Source organism: Crinia signifera, chromosome 5 (assembly GCF_055691185.1).
Source record: "Crinia signifera chromosome 5, ASM5569118v1, whole genome shotgun sequence".
NCBI lineage: Eukaryota > Metazoa > Chordata > Amphibia > Anura > Myobatrachidae > Crinia > Crinia signifera.
In genome coordinates, this window is record NC_139221.1 from 47,842,788 (window position 1) to 47,866,287 (window position 23,500).

Here is a 23,500-nt window from a genome sequence, read left to right on the forward strand (position 1 = left end):
GTTTAGAAACCAGAACAGGTACATTTCCAAAATTCTGCTCCTAAGGACTCCTACACAGCGCATTTTTTAAACCACACCTATACTAGCAAGCTTTCTTTAAGATCCACCTTGCAGCATTGTGTATTATGCAATAAATGTTCCCATATACAAATGTGCCTACACATATCTAATCTCCATGTGATTGAAGTCGTATTATACATAACTTATCAGGTCCGTGTGACTCTGTAGCGCATGGTCTGTTGTTGTTTTTTTTTTTTGTTAAATAGCATATTTGCAAAATGGAGCGAAAAGGATGCACAAGCAGCTTCTGCTTATTAAAATTGTCTGTCTATATTTAGTGCGTGACTGGTGCTCTAGCTGCATAAGAAATTGAACATGACAGTTGCGTTTTGTATGCAGATACATTCTGTATGCATTTTAATCAGCAGAAGCTGCTTGTACGTCCCATTGTGACTAAAAAGGCTATTTAACGTGAAAGGCGGTTGTACATGGGTGCATCTGTATCTTTATTGTATGGTGACAGAGCATTCCAAAGTGTGTCCACAATGTTCTAGTCCAGTGGTTCCCAACCTGGGGTACTAGTACCCCTGGGGGTACTCTGCAGACCAGTTGGGGGTACTTGAACATAATATTGGTAATGGCGGATGATGAAAAGGTATTTTGATGGCTGACAAACCATGCTTTGTCATATGCCTGACCAGCAATCCACTGGGAGCCTCCCGAGCTACTCTCAGACATCAGCCTTCATCTGCCCAGCACTGACAAAGGTGGAGGAAGCAGCGGCATTAATCCTACCGGTGTTAGTGGGAATCCTGGAGATAATACACAAGCAATGTCTAGACACAGAAGGGCACGATTCCTTGCTGTATACCACTCCTCCGCTCCTCTTAATATAAGGACATGCATAAGGATCCGCATAACGCTAAGTACTGTCTATATTTAAAAATCAGAGGAGGGGGTACTTATCAATGAAAAGCCTAATCAAGGGGTACGGGAGAGAAAAAAGGTTGGGAACCACTGTTCTAGTCTATAGTAACTAATGATGTTCCTTCAGCATGAGATGCTGCCACGTATTCACATTGTGAACATGGGGTTCCCATGTGGTCTGTTCTTCTGGTGGGTTCCAGGTTTTCACTCTGGAACTCTGTTACATTGAATCTGTTATTTGCCTGGAATGTCTGGCTACTGTGGCACTAATATAACTCCGCATAATTGTAGGCAAGGCCTTTTATCGTTATTGAACTGCTGTTCCCACCCTTTAGCTATGTAGTAGGTTTAATGTAGAGTTAATCGTACACATGGCGTTTCTTTGCACTGTGAATGCTCCGGAACTAACCAAAATAATTTTGGCCAAGGCAGAGAAATACGGCTTTCCATCTCCGCGCCGTTTGCAACTGTCTGGGTATAGCATTTCTTTCCCACATAGGCAGAGATCAAACGGGAAACCAGAGTAGTCTCCAAATTGTTTATTCGTCAGAATAGGACAGAATTGCAGATGCAGTGGGTTCCAGGCGTATCACACTCACCAAGCATAGGCTGGGCTGATGCATAAGCCATAATCTGTTAAATATGGGGTGTCCAGCTTAGATGCCTCCAATTCTGTTATTTCAAAACTGACATTTGGATGGTTTACACACATATGAAGGTATGGGAACGGTGCATGTGCAGAATGAGTCCTGCATGGTCGCTCTAAGTTCGCCATTTAGCTGCAGGATCACTGACCGTATATGGGGGGTGGCCAATGGGGTGAGTGTTTAGCTCAGGGTCTGGTTGCAGACTTCTTGGACCTGGCAAAGGCCAGTCTGTCTAACTTTCAGCTTACAAAGACTGGCCAGGTGTTGTGATCGATGGTGATCCAATGCTATAGTGTTATTCTTATGAATACTTCTGGTGTTTCAGAAACAGGTTTGCTGCTAGTTTATTATAAGGATAGGGTTAGGGCCATACACACTTGGGCAAGATTTTGAGCAGAAAGTGGCTCAGATTGTGTCGTTTGAGCTCAAAAGCTTGTGTACGCAGCAGAGATGAGCGATAATGCGCACTCCCTCGTCATCATCATCGGCGGCGGCCACTGCTCAGCTGCTGGTAGTACCGATGGGTGGACAGCTTTCCATAGCGTCCTGCTAAGGAAAGTTTCCCAGGGGTGGGTGAATTGAGCGATTTTCACCCCAGCGATTTTTCTCAGTCATCGCAGATACGCGTGCATACTGGGCAAAATCACCCAGTGTGTATGCACCTTAACATCCTGGCACAGAAGAATCCTGAATTATATACATTTCATTGTGACCTCTTTAGAAAGGATTGTGTAGATAAAAGATGCTGCGCAGTAGGCTGTGTTTTATGTAGTGTCTGATGTCTTTAAAAATAAAATTAATTGAAATGAAACCTTTATCCATAGCCAGTTCCCTTTCATTACCTGACATTTGTGTAACAAGACAGGATAAAACTCCTTTTTACTCTTTTTATATAAATCGTCTTTTGATGTGCGCTCGCTGCATTACACTAATTGACAGGGACTTATGGTCAGTGTTGATATTACACCAAAGGTAACCCTCCCTTTCAGGCAATAGATAGCCCATTACAAAGTACAACTGACTTTTATCTAAGATGTTAACAGATGGGCTTCCCAGCTTCTGAATGAGTCTTTTCTTTTTCTTTATTTCCCATTAATAAATCTAGGACACTTTGCTGTTAATAGTATAAGATGCAGTAGGATTTACCTTGTATATGTATGTATAGTCTACTCCAGGCATGTCCAAACTATGGCCCTCCAGATGTTGTGAAACTACAAGTCCCATCATGCCTTGTCACAGTTTTGCTATTAGGGAATGCTAAAATGATTGCAAGGCATGCTGGTCTTACTCATAGATCACACCAGAGAGTACTGTGGTATCTTTAGAATATCGCGCTTGGCAGAAGTGCCCGCATGCATCATTACTCCAGTCACGCCAAACGGCATTGGCTGTCTCTCTCTTTTTATTAGATTTTTGCCAAAAATGCCACTTTACTCACAGATCTATGGGGATCGGGCGCACTAGTATACTGTGGTTAATGTGATAGGCTACACTTGTATTTCTGTGTGCGGCTTAGTCACTGACTCTACATATAAAGTGCTCCGATGTAACCGCCACAGTTTCCAATACAAGTTCGGCTGACTCGGAGGGAATTCATGGATTACTGCGGTTATGTTGCTCTCCTCATCAAATTAAAAAAAGTCACTGGGCTTTCAAACTAAAACATCCTGTAGTATATAAATAAAATACATTTTCTCTTGCGCATCCGCTGGTCTCCCTTCCTTCTTCCTGTTGGAAGGCTAAGAGGCTTCTGGGATATGTAGTTCTCCCAGCTGCTGCTTTCAGATCAGACTGGGATACACTAACCCGGGGAGAGGTCACACACTCACTCACACACTTAACATTTACAACTAAATTGCTTTGTTTTGCTCCCCCCCCCCCCCCCCCCCCCACAACTACGTAGACAATTGAATCACGCACCCCCCATCCTACCCACGGGGGAGATCAATAGTTCTTTTTGGGGAGACCATTAGATATTTGACCGAGCTTTTCAATTGCTGATCCAAGCAGGTTTGACAGCCACATCTGCCCATCACTTATAACGCACCCAGACCAACAGTTTGGGCGCCCAGAAGAAGGACTTTTCCAATTTCTACTCCCCGCCTAAGGCTTGTGCAATAAATAATGGGCTCATGTGGCATTAGCATGCTAATCAGGGCAACAATTGAATAGTTTCAGACAAAAGCAAAGTGTTAAATGTTTGGAAATTGACCAAACATTCTGATCACTTATGTATGCATATGTATTTAGTGAGACGAGGTACCCTATATAAACACTGCTGGGCAATTCTGTAATTAGAAGTGTTCTCTTCTCTGGTCTGTGTGGTAGAAGAGTTAAGGCCCCCATACACTTCCCCCTGAGCTTCCCCGGCTGCTCCCCGGGGGAGCTTGATTAGATTGGCACTTGATGTGCCATTTTTTACATGTGATCATCTCGATTTATCACATGTAAAAAACGTGGGGGGGGGGGGCACCAGAGCAGGGCTGCTGGTGGGAGCAGGGGGGGCTGGGGACGCTGCGGGGGACACAGGCGGCATAGAGCCGGGCAGAGGGAGCCGGGAGCTGTCAGTGCTAGAAAAAAAAGCCTATACAATGAATGGGCAGCCTGTGATTGGCTGAGCGCGCTCTCAGCCAATTGCTGACTGGCTGAGAGAGCGCTCAGCCAATCACAGGCCGCCCATTCATTGTATGGTTTTTTTTTTTTATTCAGTACTGACAGCTCCCGGCTCCCCCTGCCCGGCTCTATGGCTATGCCGCCTGTGTCCCCCGCAGCGTCCCCAGCCCCCCCTGCTCCCTCCACCGCCGCGCCGCCCCACTAGGTCCCAAGTCGGGTGGTCGGACGTGCAGCAGGTCCGACCACCCGACGCAGATCCGATGCGCACGGGACCGCGCATCGGATCTGAGGGGACATCAAAACTAGCCGATTTTGGTCCGATTTCGGCCAGATCCGAATGATCTGGCCGAAATCGGACCAAAATCGGCTAGTGTATGGGGGCCTTAAAGCTTGGTACACATCTATACAATTTGTCTGGACCTCAAGCGAGCGGCCATTGGATTGTATAGGTGTGTACGCTGACCTGGCTCATGTGGCACGACCGATAACATTCTGCCTCTGTTGGTCAAATCTTATCTGCATTTTAATATTCATCCAACCGAACAGGCCAATATTGGAACAAACGTGCTGGCCATTCTCGTAATAATAATAATTTTCTAGAGATAGTTTGGACGGGAGCCGATCGAACGTTGCAAGTAAAATTGTATAGGTGTGTAAGCTTACTGTATATCGGCTTTAGTTTGGGGTTGTTCAATCAGGAGTAGGGTCGATATTGTATAGGTGTGTACCCAGCTTAAGTTTTTATGGCAATGTCTTTGATCAAAGTGATCAGGAAAATCTTTTTAATAAAAACTGTAGTATTGTCACAACCCCCCCCCCCTTCCCCCATCTGTAACCTCTGGGCTGCTGTACATTGCATATCTTGTGCCTACAGTATATCTTGTATTTGTGTTTAAAGGTGAATAGGTGGCTGTTTACATCTGGTCCGTGGCGCAATTCCTGATTTGTGTCTTTGTTTACGTCTTTAGTTTTTGTCTTTTCCATTTTTATTTACACATTAACGGACATACTGGTTGATATGAGCGTTTCTATCTGCGGGCTGCAAGAGAGAAGGTTGCCCCCCTCCCCTTAAGATCAGCATTGATTCTCCTGTTTACAGACGAACTGCTTTTTATAAAATTAAGAACGTTGTTCATGAATATTCATAGAGAACGCTTTGATTTATTTTCTCCTTTTACCGCTTTGTACATATTGTTGGCAGGGAACTGGAAACCCTAAAGTTGCCTCTGGTCCTTTACACAACTCGCTGAAAGGACGTGGGTTGTGCGGAGGGTGGTCTTGTTAGGGTGTGTGGGGTGGGGCGTTTTTAACCACTAAAATACCTAGCTACTGAGCAATCCGAAGCATACTTTCCTTTCGCTCTATGCTGTTCGTATAGATGTGCTTGCGAAAAAAAAGAACTGGAGAGGAATGTGTTAAATCTATTTGTTTTTCTTATTTTGTTTGCTTGTTTTTTCCTCTTTGCACTGATTCACTAGGATACTAATAAAAAAAATATATAAATACAAGGGGACCACAAAACGCGGCAGTGCAGGTGTTGCCAATGTTTGAAAGCTGATTGAGGGAAGCAGATGGCTTGAGTCAATGGCATCCAGCCAGAAGAGCAGGTGCTGGTCACGTGGGTGCTGGTTACCAGGGTAATGTGATTGCTCTTGGCGTGCAGATGAAAGGAAAGGGGCCCAGCGTTCAGCTGTAGTGTTGTATAATTTGTGGCAGTTAGAGCGGAAATAAAGGCTGGAAATGGAGCCTCATGCTACGGTAGACTTCTGTCCATGTGCACTATAAACACCAGGACGCTCAGGAATAGTCCTGTCTTTGCTTTTTTTTTTTGCCTTTTTTTTTTTCTTCTCTCGCTCCAGTCTATTTTTTTAAGTTTGACTTTTTATAGGAAAGTTTTGCAGAGTTTCGCAGTATATATTCTACACTGAAGTAAACATTAAAGACGTTATTGATGTGGTGGTGTTTTTTTAATTTTTTTTTTTGTTTATACATTTCTATAACTTCCTCCCTCTGCACAAGGTTGGGAAAAACAAATATTACAATTTATGGTTAATGTATTTTGCGTGCATCCGGACGGTCAAATGTATCCAGCATCAAAAAGTGAAAGTGGAGAGTGATAAACAGCCAGCCAATCTGCTCCTACCTGTCATTTTTCAAACCCAGCTTTTGACATGGCAGATAGGTGCTGATTGGCTGGCTGTTTATCGCTCTCCGGTTTATCACTTTTTGAAGCTTGATATACATCTGGCCCAGAGAGTCGTGAATGGCGCTGTTCAAGCACTTGCTGAGTGCAGTAAGGTCATGTTGGCACCATGGCACATATAGGCAGACCAGCAACCAGGCGCAGGTGTGCCCAGCACAGCTGTACGGTCTGTGTGAGACCAGGAGGAGGTGCTAATACTGGAAGTTGAGTGTCACTAACATTGGCTTGTGATTGGCTGATTATGCAGCTTTATGCTGATTATGCAGCTTTGTGCTTTCTTCATTGTTATTTCAAATCTTATATATTTTATACATCTGATCTTTCCTCATGACTTTCTGAAAGCAAAATAAAGGTTTTACAAACCTAATTTAAGTGTGTATTGTATTGCGTACATTTAAAAAATGCTTGAATTCGTGGCTTATGTGGTGTTTTGTGTATCTTAAGATTTGCACCTCTGGGGAAATGGGCCTTAATAAATGTATTATACATTTTTTGTTTGCTTAACATGCAAACTGTGCAGCAGTACCATTATGTACACACAAAGGGAAGTCGAGGTGACCAGGGGGGTCCCTAGCTGCTGCTGAACTACAGTTCCCAGCAAGCCACACTTGCTGTTCAACACCCATTGCTACTGATTTCCATGCTGTAGGTTATATGAGTAGGGAGTTCAGTGTTGAGTGGCTTTATTACAGCTATGGGCGATATTCTATTGTTTTCAACGCCAGTAGATGGCGCCCAACAGCTATTCAATTGTTTCTCCATTTGGGGAGCGATAAGTTGTCAGTTCTGGCAATTCAGCTCGCTAACCACTTAAGTGGTTGAGCTGAAATGAGTGGAAAGTGACCAGTTTGGACGCCCAAACGTGATTTTTATTTTTTTTATTGCGCCCACTACACGTAAAACGGCTAAACCAGACCTCTCTGGACATAAAGGAGCTAAACCTGACTACATACATACTTGTATACTGATGGCGCTGGGAGGTCAGCTGGCATATCACGGTAGCTGAAGATAATAGGGCATAGTTTCTGGAACCCCACCATGTTGGTGATGCACAGTGGCCGCTCTGCTGAAACCCTTAAGAGGTTTACATGAGAACCTGGTAGGAACTGTGTAATACTGGGGCAACTGCCTCTTTGGTTTTGGAGTCTTTGCTGGTACTTCTGGGGGGATATGTATTAAATCTGATGATTGTGTGATGTTACTTAGGAGGCTTCTGTTATTTAAGGTTAATATTAGGCGCTTGCTGAGGCTGGTTCCTGAACAGCAGCTGATAAAGGAGGGAATAGTCAGTTCCCATAGGTAAACATACAGAAAAAAAAGTGCAGCGCTGTTATAATTAACAAGTGATCGTGTATTGGATATTTAATGATGAAATGGCTAAAAGTCATACATTTCAGTATGAGTTGTAGAATTTTGCAACCTGGTAACAATATAGCACCTGCACTGGATTACAGATGGTGGTACCCTGTATAAATGGACGTGTCCATGGTAGATTACCCCACAAGCAGATCTTCCTTCCTCTAGCAGTCTACATGTGGGGTAATATACCATAGACATGTTTTTACCACCCCATCACATGTTTTTGGCACCCCATCACTGGTCATCTGTATAAATGAGTACCTGTCAGAGCAATTCAATTGTTGCGCCATTCGGACACCTATTGCCGCAGGGGGATTTGTTTTGTTCTCACAGCCTCCCGAGTGCGAGAAGAAATCTTGCAAAGCCCGTTGGGGCACCCTAACCACTTTAGGCGGATTGAACACCTTTTGCGTAGCTAAATCGGATTCTTTCAGACTAGTCAATAATTATGGGCACCAAAACACAGAAACAATTAAATTGCTCTGTTGAGCACCTATTCATATAGACTGACAGCGTGTGGCGTGCAAAACAATTGAATTGCCACCAGAGTTTCTGCAGTGCCATGCAGTGAGCAACCATAATAACATACTGTAATACATTACACAATAACAGAGCATAAGTACAACTGCTAATCATTGCACAAGTACAAATTAGATTAGCAGGATCAGTGAGATAAGTATTCTATAATGTTCTAAGGTGTGTTTCTCTACCGTCCAATGGGAAACTGGGTGGAATACTATGGGGGTAGAGATCCTCCGCAGGAGAGACAGGCACATTAAGACTTTCAGTGTGGGTGCAGATGTCCTGGTTTTCTGTTACTCATACCCCTTTTACACCAAAACGCCGGGTCGCACCCGGCTTTTTTAGACCCAGGTTCAAGCCGGGTGCGACCCGGCGTTTAGTGCCATTTACACCGGGCGGACAGCCCGACCCGCGCCCGCTCCCCATCCCCCCCCGGAGCTTGGAGATGACAGCGCGATGTCATCTCCAAGCGCCAATCACCGCCGCGTGCCGCCACCGGAACGCTGCTGGGGGCAGCCCAGCACTAAGGTAAGCTGCTAGGCTGCCCCCAGTCCCCGCGCACACTCCCCCTGCCGTCGCACAGGAGGTGAATGGATGCCGCACACAGGCATCCGTTCACCTCCCTCCCCCGCCGCCGCTGCTGCTGCTGCTGCTGTCTGCAGGGTATAGCAGACAGCAGCGCCGGCTGTCAGTGACTGACAGGCTGACAACCTGTCCAACCTGCGGACGCTGCGGTCCGCAGGTTGGACGTTCCCCATTCATGTAAACGGGAGCCGGGTCATCCGACCCGGTGTTCCCATTTACACCGCCCTCTACCCAGGTCCTAGCCGTGTTCTACCCAGGTCAGGACCTGGGTAGAAGTCCCGTGTAAAGGGACACGGCGTTAGGGATTTACAACGCCGAAGATCCGGGTCTGACCCGCCGCTGACCCGGATTTTTCGGCGGTGTAAAAGGGGTATCAATCAGGGGGTTTGTCTTCTATTTGATCAAATATGAATATCTGCCTATTATAAATTATAGGGGCTATTATCTACAGTATAGTCTGTTTAGAAATAATGCAACACTTTTGACCCGGTTTCTTGTTTAACCGTCATGTATTTTTCAAACCATTTAAAGCAGTAAATTTATTTTAAGCTTTAATAAAAAAGTAAGCAAAGGGTTGCAAAGTAGGTGAGGTGCTAGTAAGAGCTGTGATGACATAAGTGTGAGCAAGGAGAGGTGTTCCCCAAAGGAAGAAGTGTGCTTATGGGTCAAACCCAGTATGTCACTGTAAGAAAAACAGACAGAAACCACTAGCTTGTTATAAATTAACAGATGATGAAAGAGTTGCTGATGTCATCACTTGTGAGGAACTTAATACTTATGCAGACATGTCAGATAGGGTCATGCACTTAGGACCTGGCAGTCGTTCAGCAGAGAACTTTTGGCTGTAGCTTCTTCCTATGACCTTGTGAAGGCCACTTGATAGATTCAGGCAGTTGAACTGGAGCTAATATCAACATTGTATTTACCTGCCCACTTTCTTGTAAATGTGATTTAGAAATGCATATGAAAGCAGATAAAGGAAAAGTGCCTGTAACTCGCATCAATCCCACATTTTGTCCTTTATATTCTCATACCCAGATGAAAAAATGACAGCATTGGGTTACTACAGGTTGAGTATCCCGTATCCAAAATGCTCGGGACCAGGAGAATTTTGGATAACGGATTATTCCGTATTTCGGAATATTTTAATATTTCAATGATGTATTTTGAAGTATCTTGCATTTATGCTGTATAAACACATAACATACACACAAATATATTTTATTACCACATAAAATACACACAAACATATTTTAATTGTTCAAAAAACAAGGTTTCAAAACGTGAAACAAAATGTGTGTACTATCTCAGCACTGAATTTGAATGCCAAGCAATCATTGTCTTGCACATATATAGTGCCAGTTACATATCATGTCCCCAGTGATGCTGTTACATATGTCCCCAGTGAGTTTTTAGCAAAAAAAAATATTTTTTTCACTTTCTGGAATGTCCGTATTTCGGAATAATTCGGATAACGGATATTCGGATACGGGATACTCGACCTGTATAGGGTTTAAGCACCTGTTGTTTTTATTAGTATTTGTTTGTGGCTTACTCTTCATAAATGTTCCCAAATGTATCTTAATTTTGTAAGCACACTACAGGGTAAATTTAGTTATTTTGTAGTGTGCTATAATTACAGGGCACCTGATGAAGCAATTCAATTGATCCGGGTGATTATTAATTATCACGCGTGTTGTGACATTTGCTGTCCAAACCACTGACTTTTCTTATTGCCACATCAGGGAGCTGCGAGAAGTGTTCCCTCGTGGCACTCGTGCCCAAATAGCGCAACAAATGAGTTGAACTATCTAGTGGCAACTGTAGGGAAAACAATTGAATTGCCCTTATATGGAGTCAGTCTGAAACTTATTTTTTTAAATTTTACCTCTGATCTATTTATCTGCATAAGTCTCTAGCTGCTGCTCTCTTCCTTTGTCGTACCTTACTGAGATGAGTGGATAGCATGGCATCACTGTCAGTGCAAAAAAATGTCAAATCGCAGCACATAGAGAAAATATATTTCTAGCTATTGGCCGGATGTGCAGCTTATAAGTACTAAAGCGCCTTGGCGCATCAGAATTGAATCACCTATACACATGTGCAGGCTTCCCCATCACTAATTACTTCTGGAAAAGGTGGTTTATATGCTGTGTAAAGGCATATTCATGTATTTGAATAAGTGGGCATGTTTCACATTTGCAACAAAACTGATGCGGTCACCATAAGCAGCGTCACAACCATTATCCACTTTATACTTAAACAATTCAAACCCCTTTCAGAGACTTTTCGGTGGTCATGTTTGGCTTGGCTTGAGACTACGCCACCAATATCGCCCTTACTGTTTGATGTAACCGCACAACCACTTCAGTCACATTCGTATCCACTTTGAGTGATTACATCACTGCTGCACCATTCTCAGACCCCCGGTTTCAGGGAGTCTCAAGTCAGACTTTACAACCAAAAAAGACACAGATTGCAAAATGATACACGTGCAGTATAAAAACTCACAAGTTGAAGCACCAAAAAGTCTCACAGTTGGGATTGACTTGGAATAAATCCCCTGGGCTATATGCCAAGTTACAACATTTATAGAAATTTGCATGCAGCATTTTTAATTAATTTACCATACTTTCCATCTATAATGCTGGGTACACACCAAAACGATTTGGGCACAATCCCATCATTCTGGATCCAATTCAGACCGATTGGATGCAGATTGGGTCAAAATCGTTTGGTCGGATCTGAATTGGATCCGAATCCGATCCTACCTGCTGCAGAATCTGTAAAAGATCCATTCATCTGAATACAGATAGGATTGGATCGTATGCAAATCCTTGCAAATCAGATCGCCCGATTTGCATACGATTTGCATCCAATCCAGATCGTTTTGATGTGTAGCCAGCATTAGAATCCACTCCAGTTTCTCATCTATAATGCATTTGTCTGCTCATGTTTCAGTTACTGAGGATTAAATATTATATTTTATAAGAATACTTGGATGAATATATAGAAACATTATTCTAGTGTTTCTGTGGTTTGACTCTTACCAGAGATTCCAAGGTTGGCACTCTGTGGTAATGCCTATTTTGTCCGGCCACTAGGGACACTGCGCTACTAAATTCTATAGTCGTTACTGGATTAAACATTGAGGAGGAAGCTGTTGATTCTCCGTGTACAACTTCAATCAGCGGGAGTGTCGACTTTTATATAAATATTTACTCCTTTTTAAAATTGAGTTCGATTTCCAACTCCATTATACTGTACTGAGAAATATCCTCACAACCTATATTGTTATTACTGACTGCCCACATTAATTTTTACTTTGTATGCTCTCACTCATGAGCACGGCCCTGTTCCCTAATGTGCCCTACATTATTTTACTTATACATCCTCAATACTTTTTTCAATGGCATCTAATCTCTCAGTTTTATGCCACCTTATATCGCTGATGCTAGGTTGCTCAGTGCACAGTGCTGTGTGCTCAGAGATCTGTCAGGAACACCAGCCCTGGTCGGCGATGTAACTAGATTTAACCAGCATGCTGGATATTAATCACTGGTGACACGCGAGGCCGTGCATCACTATCGCCCCTACACACGGAACGTTGTACGGGAATTTTCTAAGCGTTCTTGTGAGATCGCATAGAACTCGGAACATAAAAAATTGCTCCGTGTGTAGGCCCCGTAAGTTATCCTCTTCTTGTTTACGTGCTCTGGGTGCCGCTGATCCCTTGTGGCGCTATGTAAATAAATGATAATAATCCTGAGAATACTGTCAATTGTTTTACATTAATAGTTTTTGTTTTGTAATACTTTGATACTGACTCTGTTCTTGTTTTGACAAAAAAAAAAAAAGACTACTAGCACATTTTCATCAGACCTAGCATAATCTTTTGTATTTTCCGTTTTAAGACCCGGTTTGTGGATGGGTGAGGTGTGTTTTAGGAAACATGCGATGAGATGGATACATTGTATGACTCCCAAAAAAAAAAAGAAAGGCTAGTGCATTTCTCGTATTGGGTTCTAACAGAATAGTCTTTTCATTTTGTCTGTAGTGGAGCACAGAGAGTGTAATCAGATAAGGATGAAAGGGGGCTTTATTCAAAATACAAGCATGAAGTTGTCTGCGGCTCTGGCTTGCCTTTGCCACTGCTGCCTGCTGTAGAATACTTGGCAGGAAGAGGCTAATGTTCTGAAGTCAGGTTCTTTTTGTAGATTTAAACAGGATACATTGGGGGATATTTATGAAATCTTCCATTGGGAACTATACAGAGTGCAAATCTGGCTGCTATGCAGAGCACCACCTCTTCTACAGTTACCCACGGAACATGCATCATAAATGCTCCCAGCTGAACTTATTGCTCATTTTGGCATTAGGAAGGAACGAACTAATCAGCTGCACGGCGCATAAGCAGACATTTATTTGTTGGCCTAAATTAACGGTTATGATCTGCCTTTGTTGTATACCGCTCATCCTCTCAAGTAACCACCTCTTCCTCCCAAGAGGTTTCTAAATGTGCTCCCCACTTATGAATCTCTATTAGGTGACAGCCCAGGCTCTATCCAAACTTTCATTCTTCTGAGATCTCTTCATTCTAGCCCAATTGTTCCCAACTCTGGTCCTCAATCAGAGGATCTCGTCAACAACCGCATGCTACTGGATGTGGCCACTGAAGCAAGCTTTAGCAAGATTGCACAGTGTCTACACTATATGGTTTGTCCAGAGAAACGCGTTGTTTGCATGTCTTCTAGTGTGAACCTGGAATTTTATACTTCTTACAGACATAAGCAAAAACCATGGATACTGTCAGGGCATGGGTGAGTCAACCAGTCATTCTTTTGTCTAAAAGGGTCTGACCCAGGTTGACAGTCAAAGGTCTGCTAACCAGGGTTGTTCTAGGGGCTTGCAACCTGGGTCGCTAGGCAGCTGCCTAGGAGCACTGGGATCTGGGGGGCACCCCTGACCATCACAAAATTAAGTATGACACTTATAATGCATTGCTAATGCCGGGTTTAACCTGGGATTTGGACCCGGGTCCATCCTGGAAGTTTTTTTTAGTCCCCCACCGCGACCAGGCAATAACCCTGGGTCTCTGCTGTCAGGCGGTGGCTGGGGAGGAGGCAACGTCTGGAGTGCTGCCTCCTCCATAGTGTGAATGGTCGACCAGGAGTACCCGTTATCTCTGTACAGCACTACTCGGGATTGACACTAGTCGGAATGTCGGGAAGCTGGACCCAAGAAATTTAAAATGGTGCTTCTACACAGCACCTCGACCCAGGTTGATACATAAGCAGCCTGGCAATAACCCTGGTCGAGGATGCGGTATAAAAGAAGAAATAGAGACATCCTTGTTGAACACAATGAAAATGGCAGGTGATTAACATCTCGCCACCTCCACACTTTCACCTGAAGATCTGGAAAGTCTGTATTGGTGTGTGGATGGTGGGAGCCATAAGTTTTTTTTTTTTTTTTTTTTTTGCCTTGGGCCAAGTGTGAAGGATGCTGACCCGGGAATTACTCAGGGCAGACATCCATGTGTGAACAGGGGTGTATATTATAACCGTGACTTTAACCCGTGTTCATTGTCCGAGCCAGGTTAAAGCTAGGGCAGTTTCCAAAGTGTATCATGTTGCTGTTCTCTGCTCTAGAACGAGAAGACTGATCACATGACTGAAGCAGGTTTTCCTTCTGCTGTTAACAACCTGTAGCGTTATCTCTTGCCTTTGTTATGATTGTGATAGCATGCTTTTATGAGTTGGTTATATCATTCCTGTCTCCATATAACTCAAATGGGTTATCCTTCAATGAGCATTGCTTTTTTTTTTATTTTTATAAAGATTTATATTCTATTAAAAAATATAATGTGCTTTGTAATGACCTGATTGTAGCTGTAAAATGTACACCACTTATAACTTCCAGCCTTGAGAACAGTTGCTAGATATTATGCTTTTACAGATAAAGTTTTTTTTTTTTTTTTTCTATTCAAACAAAAGGGTATTTGTAACTCCAATTCATTACATGCTCCGGTTCCCTTTTTGTATTTTATAAACTAAAGATCAATGAATTATGCTGTCATGTGAATAATCGGGAAGCGGTCATCTATTAGAATGAACTTAGGTCTACAGTCATTAGGTCGACCCCACTAGGTCGACTGGCAGGAAGGTCGACCTGACTTAAGGTCGACTTGGGCCAAGGTCGACATGACTTAAGGTCGAATTTGCATAAAGGTCGACATGAGAAAGGTCGACTGGTCATAAGGTCGACATGAGGTTTTTCACTGTTTTTTGAGCCGACATGTGCCGACAGGCGGTATTTCATCCCCTACCATCCACTAGGGCGTGGAGGAGGTTATTAAAGCTGTGGCAACTGTGTCCATGTCGACTGTGTCGACATTCGGATAAAAAAGTGAAAAACCCATGTCGACCTTATGACCAGTCGACCTTCCTCATGTCGACCTTTATGCAAATTTGACCTTAAGTCATGTCGACCTTGGCCCATGTCGACCTTAAATCAGGTCGACCTTCCAGCCAGTCGACCTAATGGGTTCGACCTAATGACTGTAGACCTAAGTTCATTCTGACAGTTGTACCGATTCCGAATAATCCTATACATTAGATATATCCTTGTGTGTGTGCTTATGGGCAGTACGGATGGTGTAATGGTTAGCATTACTGGGCACTGAACTGAAGTTATGGGTTCAATTCCCACCATGGCACAAACTGTGGAGTTTGTGTGTTCTCCCTGTGCTTATGTGGGGTTTCTCTGACTGCTTTGGTTTCCTCCCACAATCCCAAAATATACTGGTAGGTTACTTTGCTCCCAACAAAATTAACCCTAGCTTAGGCATGTCCAAACTATGGCCCTCTGGCTGTTGTGAAACTACAAGTCCCATCATGCCTTTCCATAGCTTTAGCATTCCTTAATAGCAAAACTATGGCAATGCATGATGGGACTTGTAGTTTCACAGCTGAAGGGCCATACCTACCTCAAATAGTGAATATATAGTAATTATGTTCTGATTTATAGATTGACATAAACTTATACCTTCTGTGAAATCAAGAAGCGTTGTAGTGCTAAGAACATCTGTATGCTGTACTCAAAGCAATACCCGCAGTCTAAGCAATAAGCATCTTGCCTTCAAGATTCCCAAAATTGTGCCATATGCAAATTAGTTTGCTGGTTTTACTGTGCAGGACCTGGTCAGGTGAGTGACCAGTGAGAACCAGCTAAGACCCATCAGGAGGTGTGGCCGCAGCTTGTTTACACATACACAATAGGAGCAGTTCCAGGTACCACTTTAATTGAGCCTGGTGCTGGCTGCAAAATACCTGTGCAGTGGGTGGAGCCAGAAACAGGTGTTCACTGATGGGAAGAGGGAATCCCCTTTTGGCTGAAGTCCTGTGGGATTAAATAAGTCTGATGGTTTGTTTGGCACAGGCAGCGAGGTGCATCTGGTCATGGAAGCAGCTGAAAAAAATGCTTCCATCATTAAAAAGGTCTACACAAATAATGCATACACTAGACCAACTTTCAACCCACTAGCTGCTTGGATGGAATAAAATTCTAGTACTGGATGGGAGCAAATGTAAATGTGATGTAGTTGAATCTGTTTGAAAAAAGCTTGACTGAAGGTTTTTGTTTGTGAGCAATTGCGGATTGTCATTTGCCATACAGTACCAGTACCAGTTTTTCAAACTGTTGGATACAAATCGGTCGGATGTATGGCCATCGTAGACTAATAATGATAGAATCGAAGTGTTTCCTAATACCTCTGTTCCACTGATGACCCAGGAAACTGCCAGTTCTATTACCCGGCAAATTCTTGGGTCTTTGCCTGACCTGGGTATAGAGCAGAATTAGGATCCATCATAATTTCCTTTTTCAATAAAAAAAATTATCAAGGCTTGATGCCTGTTCATGTACTTAAGCCCAGGATTTATTGATGTTTGTGGCAAAGGGGTATAAGAAACACATTAAGTAGAAGCCGTTATCAAAACCAAGGGAGACCCAACCAAGTGATGGCAGAGGTATATGCTAACGGTTAGCATATACCTCTGCCATCACTTGGTTGGGTCTCCCTTGGTTAGCAGCTAACCTTATTCTTGTAAAAGCTGCTACATAAATAAAAGGTTTATGTAAAGTAAAAAAAAATGTGAATTTGTCGTTATTCTGTCAAAATTTTACAAGAAACTACAAAAAGTATTTTTTGTATAGTTTGGGTATTTATTGGAGTTGTATAACTTTGGACAGTTACTGCAGTGGTTTATAATGTTACACAGTGGGTGGGTCTTGCAGTACTGTTATGACCTAGGTCTGTCCCGACCCGTATCATTTTAGATGTTCTGCTTCTAGGTTTTTGCCTTGTTGGTTTTAGCAATAGGCTTTGATTGGAGGGACTCAGGCTTGGTGATTCTGAGTTAATGAAGATGTAGTTAAATGTCGGATATTAGACGACTAACTATCTGTGTGGCCGGGCAAAAGCGCCGGTGCGGGGCAACGGATCAGTAACAATCGCAGTGTACACATGGGCGATTCCTAGGCGGTCTAGACTATCTAGTCAAAATTGCCTGTCCAAATTGCACAGTGTCTACACGGCTTTAGTTTTAACGTCTAACTTACTGAATGCGGTCATCACCTCTCCTTATCATTGTGAACCATGCGGTAAATGTATACAGATATACTGATTTGTTAGTTAAAAAAAAATTATCTTTTTATATTTCCAGTAATAAGCCTGATGCTGAGGGTGGTGCACAGAAGAAAAAAGTTGTCAAAGTGAAGCCTGAAGGTGCTGAAGGAGCAGTGGAAGGCGTGGAAAATGTTGCATTAGACAAAACCCCTCCCCCTTCACCAGAAGAAGAGGACGACTCAGGCATACAGGTAATAAATTCTGTGATCCATTGTTATTTGGTGATGGAGCGGGGGCAGCCGTTGCAGTGGTGCTAGGGGTGGGGGGTGCTTCATTCGACTTCTTGACCCAATCCTCCGCTGCCATGAAACCCAGGCAGTAGTGCATGGCTAAGTTTAAAGGGAACTGGCCTGACAGTGATTGGTGTAATATGGGGTGGGGGGGGGGGGGGGATAGATTTTAGGGTAGGGTTACACCTGCAACCACATATGTTTTATATGGATCTGGTAGACACCCGCATGGTCGACACACATTTGTTCACGTTTTTTCATTTCTGCCGCAATGCTTCGGGCACGGTGCCTCACTAGTCATTGTCGGCCCAGGGACCGCATACCCTGGATACCAACGTTCATTAGGGCTAATCCATGAACTCGATATAATCTATACCGAATGTTTTAGAATAATCTGTCTGTCCCTCTGTCTTGATTACTGTTGGCTCCAGATTATAGATGTGCTACTATCTGTGGTCAACTTTGAGGTGAAAAAGAGCGATAGCAAGGATTTGTGAGATGTCAGTACCAGTTGGGTGTATCTATGCGCCATTGCTGTTGGGCTACGGGGATTTTTCAGACTGTAGATGGCAAAATGTAAAGAGATTTGTTTTTATTTTGTGAATTGGGCACCTCGAAAAACTTGCCTATTGGTATTCACAGAAAAGGCGCTCAAGTAGGCAGGTGAAGAGGAAGCGCTACACGGAAGACCTGGAGTTTAAGATTTCTGACGAGGAGCTTGACGATGATCCGACAGGAAGAGATTCTCCCTCAAACACTTCCCAATCTGAGCAGCAGGTTAGTTTGTTGAAGTATCTTTCTAATGCATTTGTGTTTTTCAGTGTGTTGTGAACCAGGGCGGTGTGCTTAACCCTTTGATGGGCAACATCTGAGAGATGTGCAATATATCCACGAAAAATGCCAGCACCGCTCACATTTGTTAAAAAAAAAAAGATTCTTTCATATAGAAGTTAAACATTACAGGTCATTACGATGAATACAAATGTTTGCTTGCCAATTTTCACACCTATTTTGACAAATTCACTTGGTTAATCCATTTGTTAAATGATATTGGGATATTGTCATATTATGTTTATATTGGAAAAAAAAACTGTATTCATGGTATTTTTTTTTTTTTGTATCTGTGGTGATTGCTCCCGAGCAGGGCATGGCTTCAGTAATTCAGTCTATCTATACAGTGTAGGATTTCTTTAATGTATAGTTACATTTTAATCCTAGGAAGAGGTGGGAGTGTTTGCTTCTCAGCCTGATGAATCTGAACAATGCAGATCAGTTGGGCACATTAGCCACTCCTGAAGGGTGTTTTACAATGTCCTGTAATGCACGGAATATGCCTGCATTTGTGATGTGGCTGTATGCGTTTTGATGCTTCTAGCGATGGCCCGCTAGTTCTGCAGTGGTATTGTGAGATTATGTGCCTTTAGCAAAGATTTTTAAAGAAACCTCTAAAACGAAAGCAACCTATTACCGTGCATCCATTCCGGCTGTAACAGTGCTCTCTGAGATTGAGTCAGCAGAAAATTGCCTTAATAGAAAGCACTAGTGTATTTTACAACATGTGCTGTCGGGGTTTTCATCTCGAGGCTGCTAACCAGGAAAGTGCTGCTTTAATGTGCAATTCATTACTCTTAAGCTCTTGAGAGTTATATTTTTCTGATATTGATCCATAGAGATGCATTTTATCCTTATTTTAACAGATTGCTCCAGTTTTCTCGCTAGTCTGTAGGAAAGTCTGATGGTTGTCGCTGTTTTGAGAACGAGGACCTAACCATATTTTAAGATACAACAAATGTTGTCGGTACTTTCAGCTAAAAAAATCACTTCTATTTTTATCTGAACTAACGTGAAACTGACAGAAGTAACTGGCATCCATTACTGTTTGTTTCATATTTAATAGAAATCTGTTAAGGACAATGGGGCAGATGTATTAAGCTTTGCAAGAGATAAACTTGAGATAAAGTGGAGATAAATTGGAAAGAGATAACGCACCAGCCAATCAACTTCCAACTGTCATATTTCAAACACAGCTGATTGGCTGGTGCGTTATCTCCTTCCTATTTATCTCCACTTTATCTCAAGTTTATCTCTTCGCCAGGCTTAATACATCTGCCCCAATATTTCAAATAGTAACAACAATAGAAATGGCGTAGACCCCATTGTGTCCTGCAAAGATTGAAGACACCTCAATGTGTTACATTAGATATGGTGTTCCTTTCAAAGCTTAATTCTTTCTTCTGGTTCTTGTTAAAACCTACCAGAAGCACTGTGGCTTGTCATTGTGCTTTTTAGCAAGTTCCGGTCAGGCTTTTTAACGTCCCCCCCCCCCAATCAAAAGTGTACTCCTCCTTTGGTGGTCTTCCATGGACACACTTAAAAGGGGTAATGATTGCAATGATGTTCGTTGACCTTTGACTTCAGCTTGGATCTCCTTTTTAAGTTTTCCTTGGCTCTTTTTCTACCATTCTAACTTTATTTTTGGGGTCCTCCTTTTTTTCTTTTTTTTTTCTCTTTTGGCCACGTTCAGAGAGGTTGGTTACAGTCCCGTGGACTTTAAACTACTCGCGTAGTCACAGGAGCAAGACACTTGCTAACCAATGCATTTCAGGTTGGGCCGTAACACACTCATTGAATTTGTTTTTGTATTTTTAGGAGTCTCTAGATGCTGAAGGACCTGTTGTCGAGAAGATTATGAGCAGTCGTCTGACAAAGAAACAGGTAACGATTCAAGACTTTCCTCATAGTTTTATACATCGTTTTTTGGTTTGAAAGTTTTTCTCTTTTTTTTTTTTTGCTGTTTTTCTGTAAGATTTAGATCAATCTCAAACCTATAGAGGGGACAAGCAGAGTTTTTTTTTTCTCCCAACTGCAATCGGTCCAATTTCCGCCATAATTTATCCAATACATTCTAAAAACTTTTTTTTTAATTCTCCATAAACCTGCTTCTTCTATATTAAGTGTTCTTTGTTTTTTAGTTTAATTTCTTTAACATCCAATTGGTTTGTGTCCTATTTTTTAGCATCTTTTCATACCGGGCAGTATAGCTCAGTGCCAGATTTACAGCAACATGCATTTTCAACAGGAAATTAGGAGTATTTTCCTAGACGTGGGAAGGGTGGCGGCTATCCTTGGCCAGATGTGATTCACTTAAGGTCCTGAATGTTGCATATTTGCTCTAGAGCAGGGCTATTACACGTGCAGCTCTGCAACTGCTGTGAAACTACACATTCCAGCATGCCCTGTCAGTTTTGCTAGTAGGGCATGCTGGGATGTGTAGTACCATAGCATAACGTGTTGAATACACTTGCTGTGCAGGATACTCTACAATTCTTACCCCAGCACAAATGTGCAGATGCAAAAATAAGTTTTACTCAAGCGCTCCAGCCGCGCTGGCTTTCTTTTTTGAAGCAGTTTTACTATGAATGACGCACACAGCTCAAGTCCTGTATTCATGCATTCAAGTATACTTGGCAGGCTGAACCAGTATTCATTTAGCAACATCATTGAGGCTCACAGTACCTCATGCTCCACTGGGGCCACGGATTTCCAGGCGATTGATTGCATTCCCACGAATATTGCTTTAGCCCACAAAAATGCCTGCCGTCTGTGTGTAGATGACAAGTTTACTCCAAAATAAAAGGATACTGTAGTACAGGGGTGTCAAACTCAAATTCATCGGGGGCCGCATCAGCGGTTTGGTCACCCTCAAAGGGCCGGTTGTATCTGTAGGTCCCCCTGTATAATTATAATGCCATGACACCACAGGCTGCTCCCCCTGTATAATAATAATGCCATTACACCACAGACTGCTCCTCCTGTATAATATAATAAAAGTAATGCCATGACACATAAATGATTATACAGGAGGAGCAGCCTGTGGTGTCATGGCATTATTATTATTATACACGGGGACACCTCAGGAAACAGCAGATATATATATTTTTTTTATTGTGAGTGTGATCCATCCTCACTTACTGTTTCTCCGTCTGTCCTGCAGCTGCTGCGGCTTCCAGCTTTTCTTCACTACTTGCTGCGGCCACACTGTCCCCGACTCCCGGTCCAGCTTCCCTGCCTGCTCCTACTTCTCTACAGACGCGTGGGCATGCGGCGTCATAGTCATGACGTCCCCACCCAGTGTCTGTCACTGCCGGGCATCAGAGGGAACAGGCGGCCGGGCCCTCCTCCACGTAGCCGTGGAGGCCGGCGGCCATGTTTCTGTAGCCGCATACATACAGTATGTGCCTACAGGAACATGGCCGCCGACAGTGGAGGAACAGGTAAGGCGGCTGCGGACGTGGACGCTGCCCGCAGCACTCCTGTTTTAGACACACTGCCCCTGCGTGCTATCTCCTCGCGCGGGCCACATGACGAGGTCTGGCGGGCCGGATTAGGCCCGCGGGCCTTGTGTTTGACACCCGTGCTGTAGTAGGTTATTGGCTCTGCGCATGTATGTGTGCAATTTGATATACTTTTGTACTGTTCAAGTGGCACAGATGGTATAAACCTTAATCGTACTGTTTGTGGTTTCCTCTTTTTGTATTTGATTTACTTGTGAGCTTCATTGATTTTTTTTTTTTTTTCATGTATGAATATGTGTATAGATATAGGGGGGTATTCAATGCTGCAGCGAGCGGCCGGCGAGGGGGTTAAACAGCGAGGATTGCAGAAAACCAGCGATCCTCGCTGTTTAACCCCCGCGCCGGCCGCTCGCTCTATTGAACGTTCTGGGGAAATCCTCGCCGTCACAGGATGGCGAGAATTCCCCAAAACAGCGAGACCCGCGGCTACTGCAGAAAACTCGCTGCTTCTGGAGCCGCATACGCCAATTCTCCCTCGCTCAAAAAACGGAGCGAGGGGGAATTGGCGTATGCGGAGGGTGTGTTGAATACTGTCAGGGTGAGTGGTGACAGCGAGCAGCTCGCTGTCACCACTCGCAAACAGCATTGAATACCTGCCATAGAGAGAGAGAGAAATAGCAACGTAAATGTTTTAAATTCTGAAAGTAATGAGTTGTAAAGAGATACATGAGTATATTAACAAAGCAAAAATGTTGATGATTGTTTGGTTTTACCACATAAATTAAAGCTACCTTTATATTAAGTTCAAAACCCCCATGCTTTGCGTATACTGTAGTATTCGTGCCATTTTGAGATTAATAACGCAGACAAGCAAGGCAGTGCTTCATACATATACCCCAAAGTAGGAAGATGAACAGAGATTGCACATAATTGTAACGGATTCGGTATGACATATCGACGGTCATAATACCGACAACCATTGGCCGACGGTCAAAATACCGACATATCTATAGGTAAAAAAGTATACACAAGTTATTCATATTTTGTTGGTCTGTATGTTGACATATGTCGACATGGCTCACTGCGCTCACCATGCTTCGGGCACGGTGCCTCGCTACTCCCAGCACACTATCTTATTCTCCCTCCATGCCCTAGTGGATGGTAGGGCATGATATTCCGACTGGCGGAACATGTCTGTGCGACATGGACAGTCAAACACAGTACCGTGTCCCCTCACATGGCTCGCCATGCTTCAGGCACGGTGCTTTGCTGCGCTCGGCACACTATAATATAGGCTCTTAGGCTGGGCGGTATTCAATCTGTGCTGATGTTTCCTACAGCATTGAAGGTTGTCGGTGTAGTGTTTTTTGTTTGGGGGGGGGGGGGGGGGTGTTACACACACACACACACACACACACACACACACACAC

At 43.4% G+C, this 23,500-nt stretch overlaps 1 protein-coding gene across 1 annotated transcript in view; it reads left to right on the forward strand.

The window, feature by feature from the left end:
• Nucleotides 1-23,500, forward strand: part of CHD7 (chromodomain helicase DNA binding protein 7) — a 118,246-nt gene that overhangs the window by 52,043 nt on the left and 42,703 nt on the right. Inside the window, 3 exon segments of the mRNA XM_083187150.1 lie at nt 17,583-17,736; nt 18,418-18,552; nt 20,425-20,490. Coding sequence (XP_083043276.1) covers nt 17,583-17,736; nt 18,418-18,552; nt 20,425-20,490 — 355 coding nt within the window.